At 38.6% G+C, this 20,467-nt stretch overlaps 1 protein-coding gene across 1 annotated transcript; it reads left to right on the top strand.

Annotated features, from left to right (window-relative positions):
• Positions 1–658: 658 nt before the first annotated feature.
• TRIML1 (tripartite motif family like 1) lies at positions 659–6,044 on the top strand. Its single transcript, XM_033103884.1, has 6 exons — positions 659–1,066; positions 1,313–1,408; positions 2,373–2,603; positions 3,631–3,653; positions 3,839–3,936; positions 5,494–6,044. Exons 1-6 carry the CDS (start codon positions 659–661, stop codon positions 6,042–6,044), a joined length of 1,407 nt encoding a protein of 468 aa, XP_032959775.1.
• The last annotated feature ends 14,423 nt before the right edge of the window (positions 6,045–20,467 follow it).

Raw genomic sequence — 20,467 nt, 5'->3', positions numbered from 1 at the left:
GGGAATCCTCAATGAAGTTGTTCTCATTTTATTGGGGTAAATAAAATGAAAGGACACAGTACCTAATAAAGGAGCAAAAAGACTTTCGACTTTGGTCAAGCACAGAAAAGGGCCTAATGATAAAAGACATATACATTAAGAGTTTTCTTCTTTCAGTTTCTCAACTAGATTTCATTAGTGGAGTTTTCCAAAAGATCTGGACCATACATGTAATTCAGATGTTACTAAAGATCATCATAATTTAAATCTCTACCCTGGCTTACACCAAATTACCCAAACTTCCAGTCTAAAACCCACGTGCTTAAATGTTTCTTTGGTGCTGTTAATATACAATAACCAACTCTCAAAATGAGAACTCTGTTAGGAGCAAGTATCGTTAGTTACAGCATGTGGCTTTGACAGTGAGAGATTCCTTAAAAGTTTGGGGTTGATTATGAACCCAGTGTACAGGAGTTCCACATTAAGTCATAATTGGCTTTGTGTTGGGAGAGTATATGTCAACTGGTGAAATCAGGCACAGAGGAGAGTAAGAGTTTCTTGTATTAACAACATAGCAATTGATCACTCACTTGTTACTCAAAACAATAAAATCTGAGAGAGGACTTTATTAATTCTAGAATAGTGGTGTGACCTTGTCCTGATGTCCTTCTTAGAGAAAATGTCTACAGCAGATCTGATGGAGAATCTCAGGGAGGAACTGACCTGTTTCATCTGCTTGGACTATTTCACCAGCCCAGTGACCACTGAATGTGGGCACAGCTTTTGTCTTGTGTGTCTCCTGAGGAACTGGAAGAAACATAACAGTCCTTTATCTTGTCCTGAGTGCTGGAGGACCTTGGAGGCCCCTCATTTCCAGCCCAATGAGCGTTTGGGGAGGCTGGCTGGTATCGGCAAGCAACTCAGATCCCAGGTGCTGCAGAGTGAGGGCAAACAAGGCCCCTGTGGGAGAATGCTGGCAGCTACTCAGGTGTCCCCTGATGATGAGCAGGGTGTAAACGATTTCTCAACCCAGTGTCATGGATTAAACAGAGTGTATCTCTCGAGTGAGGCTGAGGAGCATCATAAAGTAAGACTGTCTGTTCAATATAAATCTCAGAACACAAACCAGTTTCCATCACTAAACTCTCACAACATTACCTATTGGTGATGATCATAGGTGCTGATCTTCAGGCACCAGACCACAAACTTGTCATGGATTCTGTTTTATCCTTTCTTTGTAGAGTCTCCATCATCTCATTGTTATTGGTCCTCAAGACCGTTTCACGACCTTGTGAACTGCTCATTTGCCACAGAGTGTTTGTTTCTATTGCAGGAGAAACTCCAGGAAATTCTAAATCTTTTGCGTAAAAAGAAAAAGGAAACTCAGGTTATATTAACCCACGAGAAGGAGAGAGTGATGTTGTGTAAGGTTAGTAACTGTCTTACTTTTGCATCTTGTATATGATTTTATGAAGGCGGGTAGCAAAGGGATGTTAGTGACATGCCAGGGGAAATTGACACAGTTTTTCAGTCCCAATCCTACAATATGCAGTATCCTTGCTTTGGGCTGCCCACCTCAGCTTGTCCACCTTGGAATCTCAAGATTCAGCTCAGTTTCGCCATCCTCAGGTTGGCTTTTTTTTTTTTTTTCCCCTCTTGGGGTACCTCTATTTTGACTCTGATTGTAATATTTAAAATACAAGTTATAATTATAGACATATAACATAGGATGGAAATCAATTTTAAAAAGTAATACCTCTAATGTGTTCGGGGAAAAATAATGGACATTGAAAAAAAGAAAAAAAGAGAGACAAATAAAGGCAAAATAGTAGTTTGGATTATTACACCTAATCAAATGCTTCAGGTTTGAATTTGAGCTGTCTAGCAAAGCAAATAACTAAATGTTTTGAGATTTTAAAAAAGATATGTGTGTATCTGATTCTTCCAGTAAACTTTGATTTCTTAAATGGGAGTATTTGTGGTATACATTTGTATTTCTAGTACATGATCCATTGAACAAATATTTGTGGAACAAATGAACAGACACTTTTAAAAATAATTTTTGTCCTTATTTTGTGTTATATTTTGTAATGGTAGTGATCACCACTTATCATACATTTTTTGTTTATTTTTATTTGTTCCAACTAGAGAAACAGTCTCCTTGGGATATAAATGTTGGTTTTCTTTACTATTGTATCTATCTAAACACACCTAAAATATCAAATTATCCACTTAGCTAGTCAATATAATATATACATTATGTGTCGGGTTTCAAGAATTGGTGCAATTCGAGGATATTGTAAGGATTAAAAGTGACATTGGCATTTCTGTTACTAACTTTAATATATTGCTTTTGTGTGTGTGTGTATGTGTGTGTGTATTCGTGATGGCAGGAAGAGACAAAGACTTGTAAGCAAGTTGTTGTGTCAGAATACATAAAAATGCACCAGTTCCTGAAAGAGGAGGAGCAGCTGCAGCTCCAGTTACTAGAAAAAGAGGAAAGAGAGAACCTGAAGAAACTGAGGGACAGTGAGATCAAGCTGACCCAGCAAGTAAGAAGCTTAAGCAAAATGATTGGACAGATAGAGTCCACATGTCAGAATTCGATTATAGAATCTTTTGAGGTAAGAATATTGGGGAAATTAATGAAAAAAATACGTAGTAACATAATATTTCAAGTCATACAAAATACATTTTTGTTTATTTACCTAAAAAACTCACTTCTGGTCCACAGTTTTCCGAAAGAACTAGCATTCTATGTAGTATAAATAAAGTCTTGTTGAGGCAAAGAAAGAAAACAGAGGGATGCCTATTCAAACCAAGCCTGATGATGACTCCAATGTCTTCTGTGCCTGACTCTGCAACCTCAACTTTGTCAAACATTTTAAGTTTAGTGGGCACTGACTATATTTTGGGTCCATTAAATATCATGTTCACAATGTCCTGATGAAGTTAAATACTATGATGATATATACTATAGGAGATTGTTAACTACTAAATGGGTTTATAGTAGCACTCATTTAATAACTCAGACCTAGGGAAGTTAGGTAATTTGCCTGTCAAATAGGTAGTAGGTGGTTGAACCCAGATATCTATGTGCAGAGCTCACATCTGTCACCATCTCTGCTTTATTGCCATCCTAGGCTACTATTGCATTATCCAAACCTTCTCAAACGTAAGCTATGTGAGCAAACTCCAGCTTCAGATCTCTTTCCTGGATTGGCTCCACAGAATGCTACTATTTAATTTTGTGCCTTCCCAATAAACCACTCCCACTGCACACAGGTTTAGTCTCAGCTTTCACTGGCCACTGCCCTGTGGTTGTCTCTGACTCCCCGAGACATTGGATAATGCAGCCAATAGTTTGGCTCCTTTGTCAGCCACAGGTTCTCTGGACAAAGTGAAGATAGGAGAAAAAGACAAGGACAAAATAGTCTCCAGTCATTTGGGAAATATCTCATGTCCACAGGAACTCACCCCTAGAAGAAGCAGGAGATTATTTTTCTACCATATGCTCTCCCACTCCAGGTATTCTAGCGCCAAAGGAAGCAGATTCTGTGAAATTTGCAAAGGACTATATCCAACATGAATTCAGTGTCCGTTAGTGATCAAAGTGCACAAACACTAACGTTTTTTCTTTTACACCCTTAGGATGTGAAAGAAACCCTGGAAAGGTAGGTGTCCATCCTGTGTTCAGTTATGTTGAATACAGGGATGTGGTGCTGATGAAATAGGTTGGGAACAGAGTGGGGATGAAAGTGTCCATGCTCCTGGGGCAAAATAAACTGGGCTTTGATGTTGGAGCAAGCCATGTGGTCTGTGCAGAGGAGACACAGAGACTGTCCCTGCTCTCTTGTAGGAGCGAGTCGCTCTTGCTTCAGTGTCCAGAGACTACCATCACGGAATTGAGTCTGTGCCGTATCACTGGAATGAGGGAGATGCTCAGAAAATTCAGTAGTAAGTCAGCCTGATTTGTCAAACCTCCGGCGGTTTCCAGAGTAACTTCAGTATGTATTAAGGGATGCAACTGAACCCTTAGGCAGCTTCTTCTAAAATAGAATATTCACCATCTGGGTGCCAGGATTTCCGTGAAGGCATCCTGAGGCAGCAGGAAACATCCGGGAAGGCAGGCCACAGGCCACCTCTCTGCTGGAGCACACAGAGGCAGTGAGGCTAGGTTGCTATTTGCCTGGCTTTGTTTTCTAAGGAGTCCTAGTCCTTTCTTTGTTTCTTTTCATCATTCTGTTTTGACCATTCCATCGCCTTGCACATACACACACACACTTCCTCAGCGGTTTCTGCATTTCTACCTCTGTTTTTGTCAGAATAGAAGCTGACAAACTCTTGAATCCCAGTGAGGGAACAGAGAACTATCCTTTTTGAATACTCCAGCTGTTTAGGCTGACTAAGAACAAGAGAGGTCAGCATAAATTCTCAACTTGTATCTCCACAATCTGACTTTTAGAGGAAGGCCTAATGAACTTTGGACTGCACAGATATTGATAAGTGTCTACTATGTGCCCGGTATTAGGCTGCTGGGCTCTGAGCATCCTTACACTGACAAATAAGACAGACTTGCCTTTGTTTTTATAGAACTTACAGCGAAATTGGGGAGATAATCACAGATAATTATCTGAGATTAATCACAGATAATTAGTGATGATTGGGATTTGATTTATAAATAAAAGTATAAAATTGTATGATAGGGGTAACTAATTTTGTCTGGAGAGGCAGGGAAAGCTGGAGGTGTGTTCTGTGACCTCTTCTCAGGATGGTGGGAGAGGGTGTCTCTCATTAGTTCACAATGAGCTTCATCTAAAGGTCACCAGGGGTTGCACTCGTTTATAGGAAACTGCTCGTAAACTTGACATAATGAAAAATGCTGATGGGGAATTGCTATCCGAGCACTTAATAACTTTGTAATCTTGGTCCAGTTTCCTAACCTTTATGAACCTCAGTTTTCTCTTTAATAACAATAGAAAAATAAATTAATAATGCTTGGGTAAGGTACAGAAAATGCTTAGTTGCCTAGGCAAGAGTTCAGCAAACGATAACTGCTTATATTCCTTTCCCACCCAACCTGAAGAACCAAAACCAATGTTGGCTGAAGCTAATACACATGACAAAGGGTACTCCCCGTGTGGACAAATAGCTCTGAGTCCTAAAACTGTCTTGTGAACAGAACAACTTCCATTTCATTACCAGAAATTCCTCTCTTCCTCTCAAACAAGCTGACCATCACTCTCCACATGACTGTCTTCTGTTTCCTTTCAAAGATTTACTCTCTCTGCTTCTTTTCCTTTTTTTGTTTGTTTGTTTGTTTTTGTTTTTGTGTTAAACACTGAAAGAAGAGTTAGAAGATTCTGTTCTGAACAAAACAAAAATCCCCACCATGCTCACCTAAATTATGTTTTTAAAAGTAGGAGTGAATATTAAGAATTTAATTTTAATTCTACACATATAAGAGGGTTTTCAACAATGCAAAGGAAGATTCATTATTTTCTCCTCTTGCAGCAGATATAATTCTGGATCCAGCCACAGCCAATGCCTATCTTGTCTTGTCTGAGGATCTGAAAAGTGTGAAATATGGAGGGATCCGACAGCAGTTACCTGACAACCCAGAAAGATTTGACCAGTCTGTAACCGTGTTAGGTGCTCAGAGCTTCACCTGCGGGAGACACTACTGGGAGGTGGAAGTGGGGAACAAGACCGAGTGGGAAGTGGGCATCTGTAAGGACTCTGTGAGCAGAAAGGGGAATCTCCCAAAGCCAGCTGGGGACCTCTTCTCACTTATAGGCTTAAAAATTGGAGATGATTACAGTCTTTGGGTTTCATCCCCTTTAAAAGGTCAACATGTCAGAGAGCCTGTGCATAAGGTTGGTGTGTTCTTAGATTTTGAGGCTGGACATATAGCATTCTACAATGTGATGGAAGAGTCCCTCATCTATAGCTTCCCTCCAGACTCTTTCCAAGAGGCTCTCAGGCCCATCTTTTCTCCTTGCCTCCCAAATGAAGGGACAAACACAGGCGCTCTTACCATTTGCTCACTGAAGAGCTATGTCTGAGGGAGATGCCCCTGAGCCTTCCCTGTAGATGACGTCTAAGACCAACAGATAACTATTCACTAAGGTGATTAATGCATGACATTATTAACATCAGGTGATCTGAAAGAAAAGCCCCCTTAAAGAGTTTCCATTAACTTGAGCCTGCAATGAACAGCCAAATTGAACAATTAACTTTTAACATCAATAGGAGAAAGCCAATCATATCCTGTGTCTTTAACCAAATTCATTATCTAGACTGCCCCATGTATATGCTGATCACTAAAACAATAGTGTTAGACCTAGCCCCTGATAACCCAAACCCCACTGTCATAGGCCAGTTTTATAAATATATGTCATTTTTTAAAAGTGCATTTATTTATTTGACTCTAAGAAACTGTTGCTTGAATGTGTCCTTATCCCACGTGCAGAGCTCTGCACACTGGGGCAATCATAACCCCTCCTTGGGGCCAGATGCATGGGTTCTCCTGTCCAACCCATGGGACCTGCAGCATTTGTACTGAGAAGGGCTTAATTGTTCAGAACACTGCAAATATATGTATGAATATTATCATATCATTCATGTTACCATAATCATAAGATGCCATAACCTTCTGTTTGGTAATATAGTCAAAGATGACAGCAATGTCTCTATTTAATATCAAGACTGTGGGTGCCAAGTGACTTTACTGAGTTTGATATAAGGTTATTCTCTGTGTTTTTGTTATCTGCTATGAGATGAAGGCTTTTAATCTCTGGTAGGCCAAATCAAGTCTACTTGCTACCTCAGCATCCCAGGATTTGTGAGGAAGAGGGTGGTGTCTGAGTGGAGCTTCTTTTGGTTGGTTGAGGCCACTTTCCTTTGGAGGTCTGCACCTATGTTCCCCATTCTTAGTACTCTGTCCCTGCAGTGTTTTTCTTTTTTCTTAATGTCTCCCTTCTTGCTCACATTGCAGAATGTCACCAGTCACACAGAGGGTATACCCCTTTACCTCCTCTTACCATTCAGAGAAATCACTGTCAGTGCTTTCAGCCTCAGACAGGAAAACTGATAGCATGTAACCCCCATGCATGGCTGCATAATTATGAAGAAAAAGTTCATTACAGATTTTTGTCTGTAAATTAGAGACTATGTTGGGAGAAAATTGGTAATTGAACCTGTTAACCAGCATGCAAAATCATAGAAGAGGTCAGAAAGTAACTAGATTTATCGTAAGCTCTGTATTCACCCTTCTCATTAATCTACATCTGCTTTTCCTTTCAACCTTATATATTATAATATTGTGCCCTCAAAGGCAGGGCAGCAGACATGGAATAGACTTTGGATCCCAGATAATGCCCTCTTCTGCTCTTTGTATTTTCTATTTGCTTTTTCACCCTGATATCACATACTTAGAGAACTGTAGAAGAGAACTAATCATATTTTATTTAGATAATATGTGGCTCTATTTCCCATTTTTTTATTTTATTGAAATTTATTTCTTGATTTATTACTTCAAAAAGTGAAGAAACAAATCATAAACAGCCAACACCAAGTATATTTGGGATATATCTTCCTCAATTACTTTTTAAAAAAAATTTTGGTAAATAAATATAAAAGTAACACATTTTAAATTAGTGTGTATCACGTTTAATTGAAATACAACATAGGTGAGAGTTCCTTCCACCCCCCTCCCCATTTCCTAAAGGAGTTAATATTGTCAAAACAAAAACCAAAAAACAAAAACAAACAAACAAGCAAACGAAAGAAACAGTTTCCCCCCTTCCTCTGGCAATATCATCCTGAATGGATCCTGGCTGCACCATTGGTTACATTGGACCTGCCGCTGATTGGGTGTGTGGGGAAGATTAAATCTACCTTATTCTTATTCTTCTGAGTTTGCATAAACAACCATGAAAGGGTTGCAAGAAACTTTTCACCCAACGTTTCCAAGCAAAGCAGATGTGATGAGGATGGGAGTGAGAGTGGCCGGAATGGAACATCTAGAAGTGTGCTTTCTTGCTTGGCAAACTGTTCAAGGGCCTGTGTCTGTCTGCCTCAGCTTTTGAACATTTGTCAAAGTCGTGTTCTCAAATACGAATGGTGTCAGAGACAGAATATGCCACCATTACTCAAGTTATCCCTTCTTCCTCACCCCCCCCCCCCATTAAATCCTTCTCTCCTTCCCAAATCTTCCATTCTTTTTTGAATGGACAGTTTCCCCAGGAGTTAGCAAGTCACAAGTAGCCGTTTCTAGTGGACATTAACAAGACAGAACCCAGAATCATAGCCATTTCCTTCTCTCCCTCTCTCCACATTTGGCTAGAGGAGATGGGATATGTCTAGTCCTGAAGGTAGAGGACATCAAGAGTGATCTTTCACACAGGATTGCAGTTTGATTACTTTGTTGTTTTTTTTTTTAAATGTCTTTGTTTGTCTTACAGCGCCTTCAAAATAAAATGTTATACATATCTTGCCCTGAAATCTGATTTACCAATAAAACTCCCTTCCCTCTTCAGAAGAGGACTTTATCTACCCTCCTGCTCTAATTATCCATTCCCCGCATGACATAACTTTGACATATTATGCTTGCAGAGTATTGGCACCTTGTCTTATGTTGGATTACTTTTCAAGGCCCTCTTACACTAATTTAATTCAAGAATGTGCCCAATACACCTTTCTGTAGTCCGGGATTTCTCCCTATGTATACCTTGGAGGGGTGGGAAGGAAATAATAGTTGGCCTCAGTAGGAAAATAGAAGAATGCTGAAATGTATAAAGGATAAACTAAAAATTATAATATCACTACACAGAGCTAGCCAATGTTATGTTTTGGTGTGTATCTTTCTCATTTTTTTTTTCTATGAGTGTATGTTTTGAAAATTAATTATATTGTGAATTTCCTTTTTATCACTAGATAATCCTTGAAAATGACTTTTTAAATCCCTAAATATATAAACATGTACCTTCTAAGAATTAGCACCTTTTTGTTAAATTATATTTATATCAAAATTTTACATTCAATAAGTGGTATTATTTAATGAATTTAATAAATAGCCCATATTAAAAATGTCCCAGTTAGCCTTGTAATGTTCTTTAGTCTTCCAGCATCCAGGAATAATATAGGATTGTGCATTAAATGTACTCATCTTGGAAAATATGATTTTTAATAGGAGTAATGTTTTATTTTATGCATCCTTAACTTATTTAATAATTCCCCTATCGTGGGACATTTCGATTGTTTTCCATTTGTAGCTATTATAAAATGGCACTGGGATGAGTGCACGTGTACATAAACCTTTGGGGGTATTTGTAATCATTCTCCAAGTATATCTCCTACAGGTATAAAGGCTGCCTAAGGATCCTGCAGGCATGTGTTTATAGGTCGTACATCCCCCTACAATAGTTTTATGGGCACTGCAGGTAGTCTGAAAAGCTTTATTCACTGGCATTTCCACACTGAAGATGCAAACTCACAGCTTCGGGAGAAGTGAAAAAACAAGCTTTCCTTTGCCCTACGGTCTTGTCAGAAGCACTGCATTTATTCCAAAAAAGTCTATCCTGGGAGGAATTGGAAACTAGTGCTTGGGCTTTGAAATCAAACAGCCCCTGGTTTGAACACTTAACTTCCCCACAAAATAACTTTCAACTTTCACAAGTTATTTCAACTCTCAGAGCTTTAGTTTTCTCTTCTCAAAAAATGTGAGAAATGCCTACTTGTGATGATTACATGAGAACACGAAAACAATATCTCCACCTGCCTGATGAATTTTTGTTACTTTTCCTCTCCCCTTCCTCATCTTAGAGACTCTATTTTGCAATTCATCAGAAAGGGGACAGAAAATCCATAGAATGCTTGGGCGGCATATAGAAAATACAGGTGCCAACATCTCTGAAATATTTCCAAGGTAGGTATTATTACTTTAGGGAAAAAGTTTTAACACAAAATTCAGTTGGAGAAAAAGAAAACTTGTGTGGATCAGTCTCTGATCTCTAATGGAAGTCCTTTTGACCTTCTCACTGTGAGCGACTCGTTACCTAATTAAAAAATAAATTAATATAATAAGTAGTAGAAAAATAAAAATAAAAACTTAAAACGGTAATCTCATTGTTATTTCTCCATGTTGGCAATCTCACACCTTTGCCTGGGTTCTTGGCACATGGTATGAACTTTGCTGGCCATCAGCTCTGCTCGCTTGGAAGTTGCACCCAGAGGAATGGCAAGGCAGCCTTATTCAACCTCTGTGCCTCAGTCAGCTGTGCTCAAGTCGATTAGATGGGCCTTGAGATATTCATCCCATCAAACTTTGGGTGGGGCTTGGAGTGGTCATCACCAGCTGTGAACCACTTCCTCCTCTATTTACTGCCTTATAAAAATCATGCTAGATGTGTGCTATGGCATGGCATGGGAAGGTGGGAAAACACTGTCCCCGCTCCCCACAGCAGGAGATCTATGCAGTGTGTGTGTGTGTGTGTGTGTGTGTGTGTGTGTGTGTGTGTGTGTTTGTTTGTGATATATTACTCACTCACCACCTGGGATGTCCATTATAGCTTTCTTATTGACAGCTAGAAGGACAGAACTAGGTTTAGTGAGGCCTGAGGCTTATACAAATGAGGAAAATCCTCTTTAAGAAAAGCAATAAAAAATTATAAATTATAACATTAGATCAGGATCTTGGAGGGTCTCAAACAAATAAGGGGCCTGAAACTTAATTTTAACGAGTTTCACTGTGTATCTGCCTCTGGGTTAACCAGATGCAAGATGAAGTGCAAAGGCTACACTACTTACGAAGGGTACAGCTCTGGGCAAAGTACTTAATCTCCCTGTGTCTCAGTTCTTTCATCAATAAAAGACAGTTGAAAATTATGCCTGCCTCATGGGTTGTTGTAGCAAATGATATAACCTAATTTAAGGCACAACTACTCAATAAATGCCAATTACTAATAGATCCTTACTAAGCTTTAGCATCTACATTAGCTGGACTCTCTGCATTTTTGAAAGCTGCCTTCTGTGGCTCCATTTCCCATGGTGCTGAACATGAGTTTATATTTGAGTTCAAAATACCACCTCTCTCACTCTAATTCCTGCCCTCATGTCCTGGTTTCTATCCTTGACGGAAACTCTGTCTCCAGTTTTGCATTGGCTTCAAAGCACATTGCTGGTCTTTTTGAGCTCCTAATTCTAATCCTCTCTCCTTATCTACTGGGAAGCTTTCCTGAAAATTCTCGAGCATTTCAAACATTGCCTTTTATTTGATTCATTGACTCTTTTTCTTCCACTTTATGATTCAAACAGTCAACTCTCTGAATTATAAATCACAGCATTCCAAGCTGGCATTTGCTTTCTGGGTTGTGTTTTTAAAAGGGATGGTGGATCCACAAGTACTTGGTTCAAAGGGAAATTCTTCCTCCACCAATTTTGTTTGATTTCCTTTTGGTGGGGGGATAGCCTCTCTCCACAGAGTAGCTGAGTCTCCTGCCTTCCATCCTGATGGGAATCAGATGTCCACAGCGCCCAGGAGAGGCAGATTATCCACTAGGTAAGGAGGGTGAGCATGTGGCGTGTGTGTGTATGTGTGTGTGTGTGTGTGTGTGTGTGTGTGTGTGTGTGTTTGTGTGATGGTGGGGCAGCTTTGGTGTCAGGAGAGTAGTCCCGGGGGAGCTTAGTTTCTCCTCAGAGTCTCTTCTTGTGCTCCCCTTCTTGACTTTTCAAATTTTGCCCCTCCCCTTCAAGATGCCACTCTACCTTCCCTCAGTTCTCCTTGTCTTCCAATTCTCTAGTTGCTCAGAAATGAAAAGAGGGCTCAGTAAATCCATTTTGAGAAGAGGGTCTCATCAGGGATTCTGTTTCTGCAACTGGGGAGAGAAATGGCTGTGGCATGAAAGATGAGTAAGAAGAGCTGCAGAGCAGGGTGGACGGTTGGCTCAGTTGGTTAGAATGCAAGCTCTGAACAACAGGGTTGCCAGTTTGATTCCCCCATGAGCTAGTGAACTGTGCTCTCCACAACTAGATTGAAAACAATGGCTTGACTTGTAGCTGATGGGTCCTGAAAAAACATACTGTTTTCCAATGAAAATTAAAAAAAAAAAAGAGCTACAGAAAACACACAGAACAGGACCAGATTAATGCTTGGTGATATTATCCCTTCATGTGTCTGTTTTCCTACAGAAGAAGCTAGGAGACCTTCTTGAGGGATTTATGCTGTTTTACATACATCCTAGTGATTTTTTAACTAGTCCTTTTGTATCAATGATCATCATTCAAAAGTTGGTTTTAAGCAATATAAATGTTGAGAACAACATTATACTGCATACAATATTCTAAGTTTTATATTTAAAGTGTAAATCTCTTTTTTGTTGGAGCTCGGGGTACCATCCTAGAAAATAATGTAATATTTCTCCTTTTTTTTCCTTTACTACACATAAAGAACTGTTATACTCAGTTAAAATTTTATTAAACATCTTAAAGAGTGACTGTTAAGCACGTTGTCTCTTTTGAGATGTTGGAAATGTTTGCCAGAGCAGTTATCCAAACTTCCACCCAACCTTCTCTCCCTCTTTACTTCAGTTGAGTTGCAGCCTTCTCCAGCTCCCTTCATTTCCCTTACAAAGAGTGGTGTGCTGGAGTCCACCGGACTGGGACTGACTCAAGTGAACCGTGTGTATCTCTCCTCAATTTGGGGGTCAGAACACCATTTTGAAATGGGCTAAGATGGGAATAGTTACCAATCACCAATCTACAAACATTACAAATCAGGACTTCTCCCTATAGAGACCTCATTGTTGAACAATTATCAGCACACCCCTGCTCTCATCAGCATTTCACCTCATAAAATTCTGGCACATTTAATCCTCTCTGGAGTCTGCTTCTGGGAGTACCAAGATTAACATAAAAGACGCAAGGAGAAAACATAAAATCAGCTTTGAACATGTTGATATAGAGGATAGAAGTCTTGAGACCCTCCAAGATCATCAAAATAAAATTGCTTTCTCCAGGAGGAAAATTATCCTCAGCCAAAACTGAAGTCATTGCCCTCAGGAATTGAAACTTAGGATATTGGCTTTTGGAAGAAATAACTCCAAAGATTGAGGTAACACACCTTTTCTGGCTTTGTGGCCTCATCTACCTTCCAAATCAGACCTAGCTTCCAGGCTCCTGGTCTACAAATTTTTCACTGGGATGGAAATTATTTTTTCCTTAAACTATATATCTTACTCTCCTTACTTCATTTATCATCATAGGCCAAACTTTTCTCAATTTCCCCTCTATTTCTGAATTTATACCACTTACATGCTGCTCTTGAATATCTCTAGGATCTTTTTTTTTTAAGCTAACTACAAAAAGCAATTCTTGAATTTTGTTTTCCTTTTTCTCAAATATTTTGTTACACACACACACACACACACACACACACACACACACACACACACAGGGTACCAAAAAGTATACATACACATTTTAAGAAAGGAAAAAAAAAACCTGTATTAATTGTTATAATATATACCAATAACAAAAGATGAATACAAGTCATGTTTGACTTATGCAATTACAAGAGGTGCTCAAAGTGGCTACGATCAGCAACCGTACACTTCTGATTACGGCAAACTACTGCTTGAGCAGAGATAACATCTCTTAAAATGTATATACATTTTTTTGTCATCCCTGGTATATATGTACCCCCAAATCCTTACCCATCTACTTCTGCCCCCTTAACTCTCTCTTAATTCCTGCAGCCTGGATAGCACTGGGTAACATATCAGATCACAAAGTGTGGGTTGTGATCAGTAAAGATGTTATTCCTCCTTTAAAGCCTCTGTTTTTATTTTTAAACCAGGATTTTTTGGGAATTGCACTACATGGTCTCTCTTTTTTTCTTTTTTTTTTTTTGGTTCCTCCCTTGAGTCTTTTTTTCAAGCCTTATTACTCACAGATTAATTCTAACAGGCATGTGTGTGTGTGTGTGTGTGTGTGTGTGTGGTGTGTGTGTGTGTGTGTGTGTGTGTGAGAGAGAGAGAGAGAGAGAGATTTAGCTTCTTTTGACAAATTGATGTATATGGAAATATAGGGCCTTCATGTATAAATGGCAAAAATCAGCTAGAGTCCTTTGGTGGGTTGTTTGATCTTCCCATTTACTATACTCCCCCTTTTTCCAGCTTATTCTAGTTATTTTTTATTATCTCCCTGAGCATTGAGAGTCTAGGTGTAAGACCATTCGTCCAGCCTCTGAGCTGATAGAAAAGCTTATTGGAGTGGCTGCCTCTTCTCCATGTATCTTCTTAGACTTGTGTCTCTTGCGGTGTATATTACAGACTCAATTTATCCTCTAAAGATGGAAGACGAGGGAATGAAAACTCCTTTTAGTTCTTGGAAAATAAGTTAAAGGGTCTGTATTACCTGTTTTATGTCACTTCCTAAAGCCACCAAAAGATCTTTGAAAACACCTAATTATGCATTTAAGTTCAGTTTTTGTCAAAGAGTTAATAACAGATACAGATGTATATATTCGCTCTCTATGCTATATTGCAAACTAAGATCTCCATTTTGGGTTCTATTTAAGGTCTGATGGCAGTTTCCTCTGGTAAGGTCTGATGGCAGCTTCCACTTAGCTTTGCCTATAGAACAGTATATGCATTATGCATACAAAGGGAAGGATAATAAAAGTAATATTTGCCCAAGCCAATGAAAGCTTTGCATTTTTCTGTTATTAGAGCAATGTTGATCTCTTGGGCCATTCCATCCTCCTCTTTGCAATGAGATTTCTGCCTACATGTTAGTAGGAATAAGACTTTGCTATGAATCAAATGGTTAATGGTATTAATTGATGTTGTTTAAAGTACTTTATCACATATACTTTGTAAGCTAATTTAGAATAAAAATTGATGCAGTGAAATCGGTTATGAATGCCATCTTTCATGGCCCAAAGTTGGCTGCCCTTCGTGACTCATCTTCTGTACACACATGGTACAGCTGATATACGAATAGCTAAAAAGAGCAAGCTTCCTTATCTAACAAAGAATCTCATCAAGGAGAGGATTGCTCTTGACTCTATCACTGACATGTTAATTGTTTTCTGCTGTTATTAGCAGGACAATTCCTTTGAGAAAATAATTGTGTTTAAATACAATGATAACAGTGATTATAATGATGAAGCAAATCCTTATAGCACTTACTCTTTTCTTGGGACTGTTCTAAGTGCTTAAATACATTTACTCATTTTATCCTCACAACAATCCTGAGACTCAGGTATCATTATTATCCTGTTTCCTGGTGAGAAAATAAAGTGTGGAGAAGTTGCGTAACTTGACCAGGTTCATAGAGCCAACAAGTAGTACAGATAGTATTTGAACCCAGGTCATCTAGCTCCAAGTCTGTGATTTTTAACCAATACCTTCATTGCAGAATCTCACCATATTCTTCACATACTAAATGTACAAAACATGTATTTACTTATTAACTTATTTATTAAATATGCATTTATTAACTCTCCAGGAGTTGGACAAATAAATTGAATATTTTTCTTATTAGTGCCTATAAGGAAGAGGCTAAGAATAAGTTTTTGAAAAGAGCAAGCTGTAGAAGACATGTGATATACTTAATAGCCCCTGAGCACTCTGCTGTTAGAAATCAGATGCCATGTTATATATCTCTCCTCATCTCTACCACTGTTACTTTTCCTTTGTGGACAATATCTGTATTTGGGTTCAGATTCTTCCCCTTTCCCTGGAAGCTTGTCCTTCTGGGGACTGTACCCTGGTCTTTCTACCTGAATGTCTGATCATCCAGCATAGTGCTTAGATAGCAAGCCCACTGAAATATGCGAAGACACTGCTTTCAACTTTCTTTAGTGTGTTTAAGAAATCCAGGCAAAGAGAACATCTGAAATTTGAAGTATTTTCTATGCATATGTATTTTCTCTGAAATAAGATTATACCCTCTTGGATAATATATCCTAGATTTCCATCATTTATTAAACATCTATTAGGGTCAAGTACTGTTCATAACATTTACACTACTATTAAAAGGTTAAAGACATTGCCCAATTCCATACACCTGTCAGGAGGAAGAACTGGATATTTATCCAGGTCTATGAACTCCAGAGCCTATTTTTTTAACCACTGGACTGTATTATTCTTCAACAGAAGTTAATTAGGTGAAGGAGCCAGTTTGTTTAATCAAACATTTTAGTTTGAGTGACACTGTGGTGCATGAATGTGGAAAGAAGAGTGAATCTCTTGGCTGTTAGGAACAGAAAATCAGTTCTTCTGACATGTTGGGGTTGGGAGAAGGATTTTTACAGCTATTGTCATATACACAATAACTAGGCTTGTAAGACACAATCATTTTATTCTAGTAAAGACTGAAGATCAAGAAGAACATAGGGTCAAGTATTGAGCTTCAGCAGAAATCCTCAGTTTAGCTTAAAAAAGCAACAGACCAGGAGAGTAGAAGAATTTCAGATAACGTCTATTGAAACAGCATTTGCGTCAAGACCAGCCATTGAAATACTGGGACTACTGTACTATTTTATTGCATTAAGTTCATTCATAAATAATTTCTAAAAGAAAAAAATATTACAGGTGGGAAGGAATAAATGTTATAACGGGTTCAATTTTTTTTCTTCCCATGTTTGAGTCTCCTTCCTTTTTTTCTTCATTCTGCATTTGGTTGACCAACTCAGGTAAATACTCAGGTGAATAAAATTAATTACTTTTTGGGGGCACAAAATGTAAGATCTTAACATGACAGCAAAACTTAATCATAAAACACAGGCTCATATTTACATGAGATTATGTAAAATCTCATGTTCTTGTTTATTAAGTAACCAGAGAGTATCATTGATATTTCCAACCAAATATCAGTACTCTGGATCCTGAAACAGCCAGTAGTTTTCTAAATATGGCTGAGGACTTGATACCTGGTGAGTGGAGGTGTCCATCAGAATGTTCCTGACAACCTGGTAGAATTGGATAGATTGTCAACATCTTGAATAGCATGTTTACCTCTAGAATATTAATAAAGTTGGTGGATTGAGGCCAAATTGATTAGGAATTGGGGCATCTTAAGCAATGAATCAATAGAAAGAGTAATCCCCTGAGTTTATATTAATACATTTTGTACATGCTTATCCTTTAGTGCCCTTTAAAAAGGTCTTTTTAAAACAGAAACTCAAGATTATTTTTGCTTTCCTTCTACAGAGATCTATACAAGGGCAGCCTTGATGGCTGCTACTCCTCTACTTTATCTGAGAGAAAAAAAAAAACACAAAACAACAAAACACTGAGAAAGTGTTAAGCAACTTACTATTAAATGACTGGAAACAAAGGAAAGGAAAACAATTTTGTCAATTTGGGCCAATGCTGACAGGCCAATTATTTTACACGCTAATTAAGATTTGATGAGAAGAAAAAAAATCAATGAGCTGAAAGGGCATCTTATTTAAACTAAGAAATCTACTCAAAAGTTTGTGGACAAATTTTCCCTTTTCTATAGAAATAGTGAAACCTCATTAAGTTAGCATATGCTGATGTTGAATTGGTGATCTCATCACGGGCATAGGCTGTTGTAGTTGTTAGAATGAAGGCCAAGTGCTACATAACAAAGATACCTCAAAATACCATGGATTAAATAGCAGATAATTGTACTTTACAGAGTCATGCAGAAACTCTATATACATGTATTTTGTGACAGCTGCACCAGAAATAACAACAGAATGGCTCAGAAATCTAGGAATACATAGCTGCAACAAGTTCCATGCCCAGCATCAACAAGGCTAGAGATAGTGGAAGTGATGGTAGGGAAGCAGAGAGGATGGAGCACAGAAAGTAGGGGAAGATCTTGTGCTCCCTGGGCAAAATATCTGAAGTGCATCGTTTAGAAAAAGAATAGATTGACATTATGTTTGTTAAGAGGTTGAGGAAAAGACAATAGGGGAAATAGCATGAGTGCAAGAGAAGGTAGTGAAAACTACCATTGCTCTCTCATCTAGGACTGACTCACATCCCTAGCTTTACCCCAGGCTCTCTTCCCATTAGGTTGGAACCAGACTAGGCCTCAGCCTCCGAGCGCTGCCCTACCCTTTCCTTCTCCCCTCTTTTTTGCAAAAGAAACTCACAACTGGATGACTTTTCATGTGGGCTTGTTAACACTGGGGTGCTCATTTGCTTCTCTGCGGTCACAGTCTGCGGATGCAGAAGCTACCACTTCTTTATTCTCTAGAAAAACTAGTTCAGACAAAGGAGCATCACGCAAGAGGTGCTTGTGCCTGATCAGTGTAAGAAATGGGAATTTGGTACCCCTCCTGTGGATGCTCTCAACTTCTCTTAGGCTACTATGACTGAGAAGTGAGGTTTGGAAAATCGCTGTGCAAGGAACCATATCTTTTGAGAAAGGCAAAAGTCTTTTCTATTGAGAACAAGTAACAGGGTTGATCTTGCCCTCACACATATTTGTAATGTCCACAATAAAGTTCTTACCAAAGAAGAGAATTAAAAAAGAAAAAAAAAAACCTTTTAGAGCCATTTTATATTCACAGCATAACTGAGTGGAAAATACAGAGATTTCCCATATACTTACACTCTGCTGCCCACACAGGCACAGCCCCCCTTCCTGTCAACCTCCCCTACCAGAGTGATCCATTTCTTATAACTGATGAACATACATTGACACATTACTGTCGCCCAAAGTTCACAGTTTACATTAAAGTTCATGCTCAGTGTTGCACATTTTATGGGTTTTCACAAATGTATGACAATTATCTACCATTGTTGTAGTATACAAAACAGTTTCACTGCTCTAAAATTTCCCTGTGCTCTGCTTTACTCATCCTTCCCTCCCTTCCTAAACCCTGGCAACCACTGAATTTTTCACTATCTTCATAGTTTTGCCTTTTCCAAAATGCCATATGCTATGGAATCATAGAGTATGTAGTGGGAATTTTTTGGACCAAAAATTTAGTGGAACTTCCCTTTTTCCTGTGATAGACTGCTTTCTTTCCTGAATTTTCTCCTGCATCTCCGAGACATCATCACACTCTCTTCTTCATTTTTCCCTTAATGTAGGGGAATGACTTCTACTTCTCACCATTTGTTCAGTAATACCAAAAGATGACTGACAACCAAAACAACTTATGATTAATAGCTTAATAAGCTACTGTCCTTAGCAATCCTTCCTCGGAAGGATCTGATTAGAACACTCATAAAAAAATAGTCAATTTTGCAATAATGCTTGTTTTGAAAATGCAAGTTTGTTCCAACACAACTGGTGTACCAGAGAATATTTGAGTAAAATGGGGATCTTACATTTACTTACACATGCTTTCATCCACAAGAAAAAGTAGATGGACACAGGAAACTGCATTCAACTCAACCTAGCCGCCCAGGAATACACAACACCCCCACCCATCTCCAATACTTGCCTACTTGCCTACTGTCTCAACCCACAGCATGTATTAAGAGTCACACCTATTCACATTTGATATTATAACTTTCCATCTGATTTTCCTCCTTTCCTATTCCTCCCAGTTATGCTCCCTTCACCACTTCACAATCACTCACAAGTTTCAATCTTTCTGATGCCTATATCCACGAGCAAATTTCAGATCTTTTTCAAGGTAAAGTGCCGTATTTATTGTAGCATTTATGTAGTTCTTAACCATTTAACAAGTATAAAACTGTGCTCCTATATTTATTAGGTCCTATTTTTTAGTGTGTCACTGAGAAAATTTTTAAGTGTTATGTTCATAAACCTGTAAGCTCTATGGTTTTTATTGCACAATTTTGCATAATGTGATGATTTTTAGGAACACATATGTAGCATTCTAGCAGAACTGACTCTATATGACAGGATGTTAAAATGAAACTCCTTTTCTTCAGGATTTTACTGAGGCTCAATAGGCAACCTCCTCTATTTTTCTTAGGTTAAACTGGCAAAAGAGTTACAAAATAATATTTTTTGCCTTTTTTTTTTTTTCCATTTACTCTTGCATTAGGTGCACCAGCGTTAAGTAGCTGGAGGTTTATTTAGAAATTGGAGGCTTTCTTTGGAGAGAGTAACTTGTGCACTCGGGACCCTAGGTCCCCCTCTATGGGAAAAGAATAGAGCTTTCCTCTAAACTCATGCCTTGTAAGAGGGACTACAGGCCACTGAGATAGCTTGCTTTCTGTCCACAGAGCTTGTGATTACACAATGGAATAGTGTCAGTCTCAGGCCTGAAAAAAGCCTACAGCCTGGCTGAAGTGGTCTGAATTACATTGATCAGTACTCACTTTTGTGTATCCCGCCACAACTGCTTGAAATAACCATTCAGTGGGGGTCACTGGGCATGAGAAGAAATGGAGATGATGGCCTAGTTGAGTTGGGAATAAGATATAAGGATGTAAGCAGAGGTCAGAAGGGAGAAAAGGTACTACAATCACGTGCCACATAACAATGTTTCATTCAAGGACAGACCACATATTCTATGGTGGTT

This window comes from Rhinolophus ferrumequinum, chromosome 4, assembly GCF_004115265.2.
Source record: "Rhinolophus ferrumequinum isolate MPI-CBG mRhiFer1 chromosome 4, mRhiFer1_v1.p, whole genome shotgun sequence".
Taxonomy (NCBI): Eukaryota; Metazoa; Chordata; class Mammalia; order Chiroptera; family Rhinolophidae; genus Rhinolophus; species Rhinolophus ferrumequinum.
The sequence above is the reverse complement of the archived record's forward strand: the minus strand, read 5'-3'. Positions and strand labels throughout refer to the sequence as shown.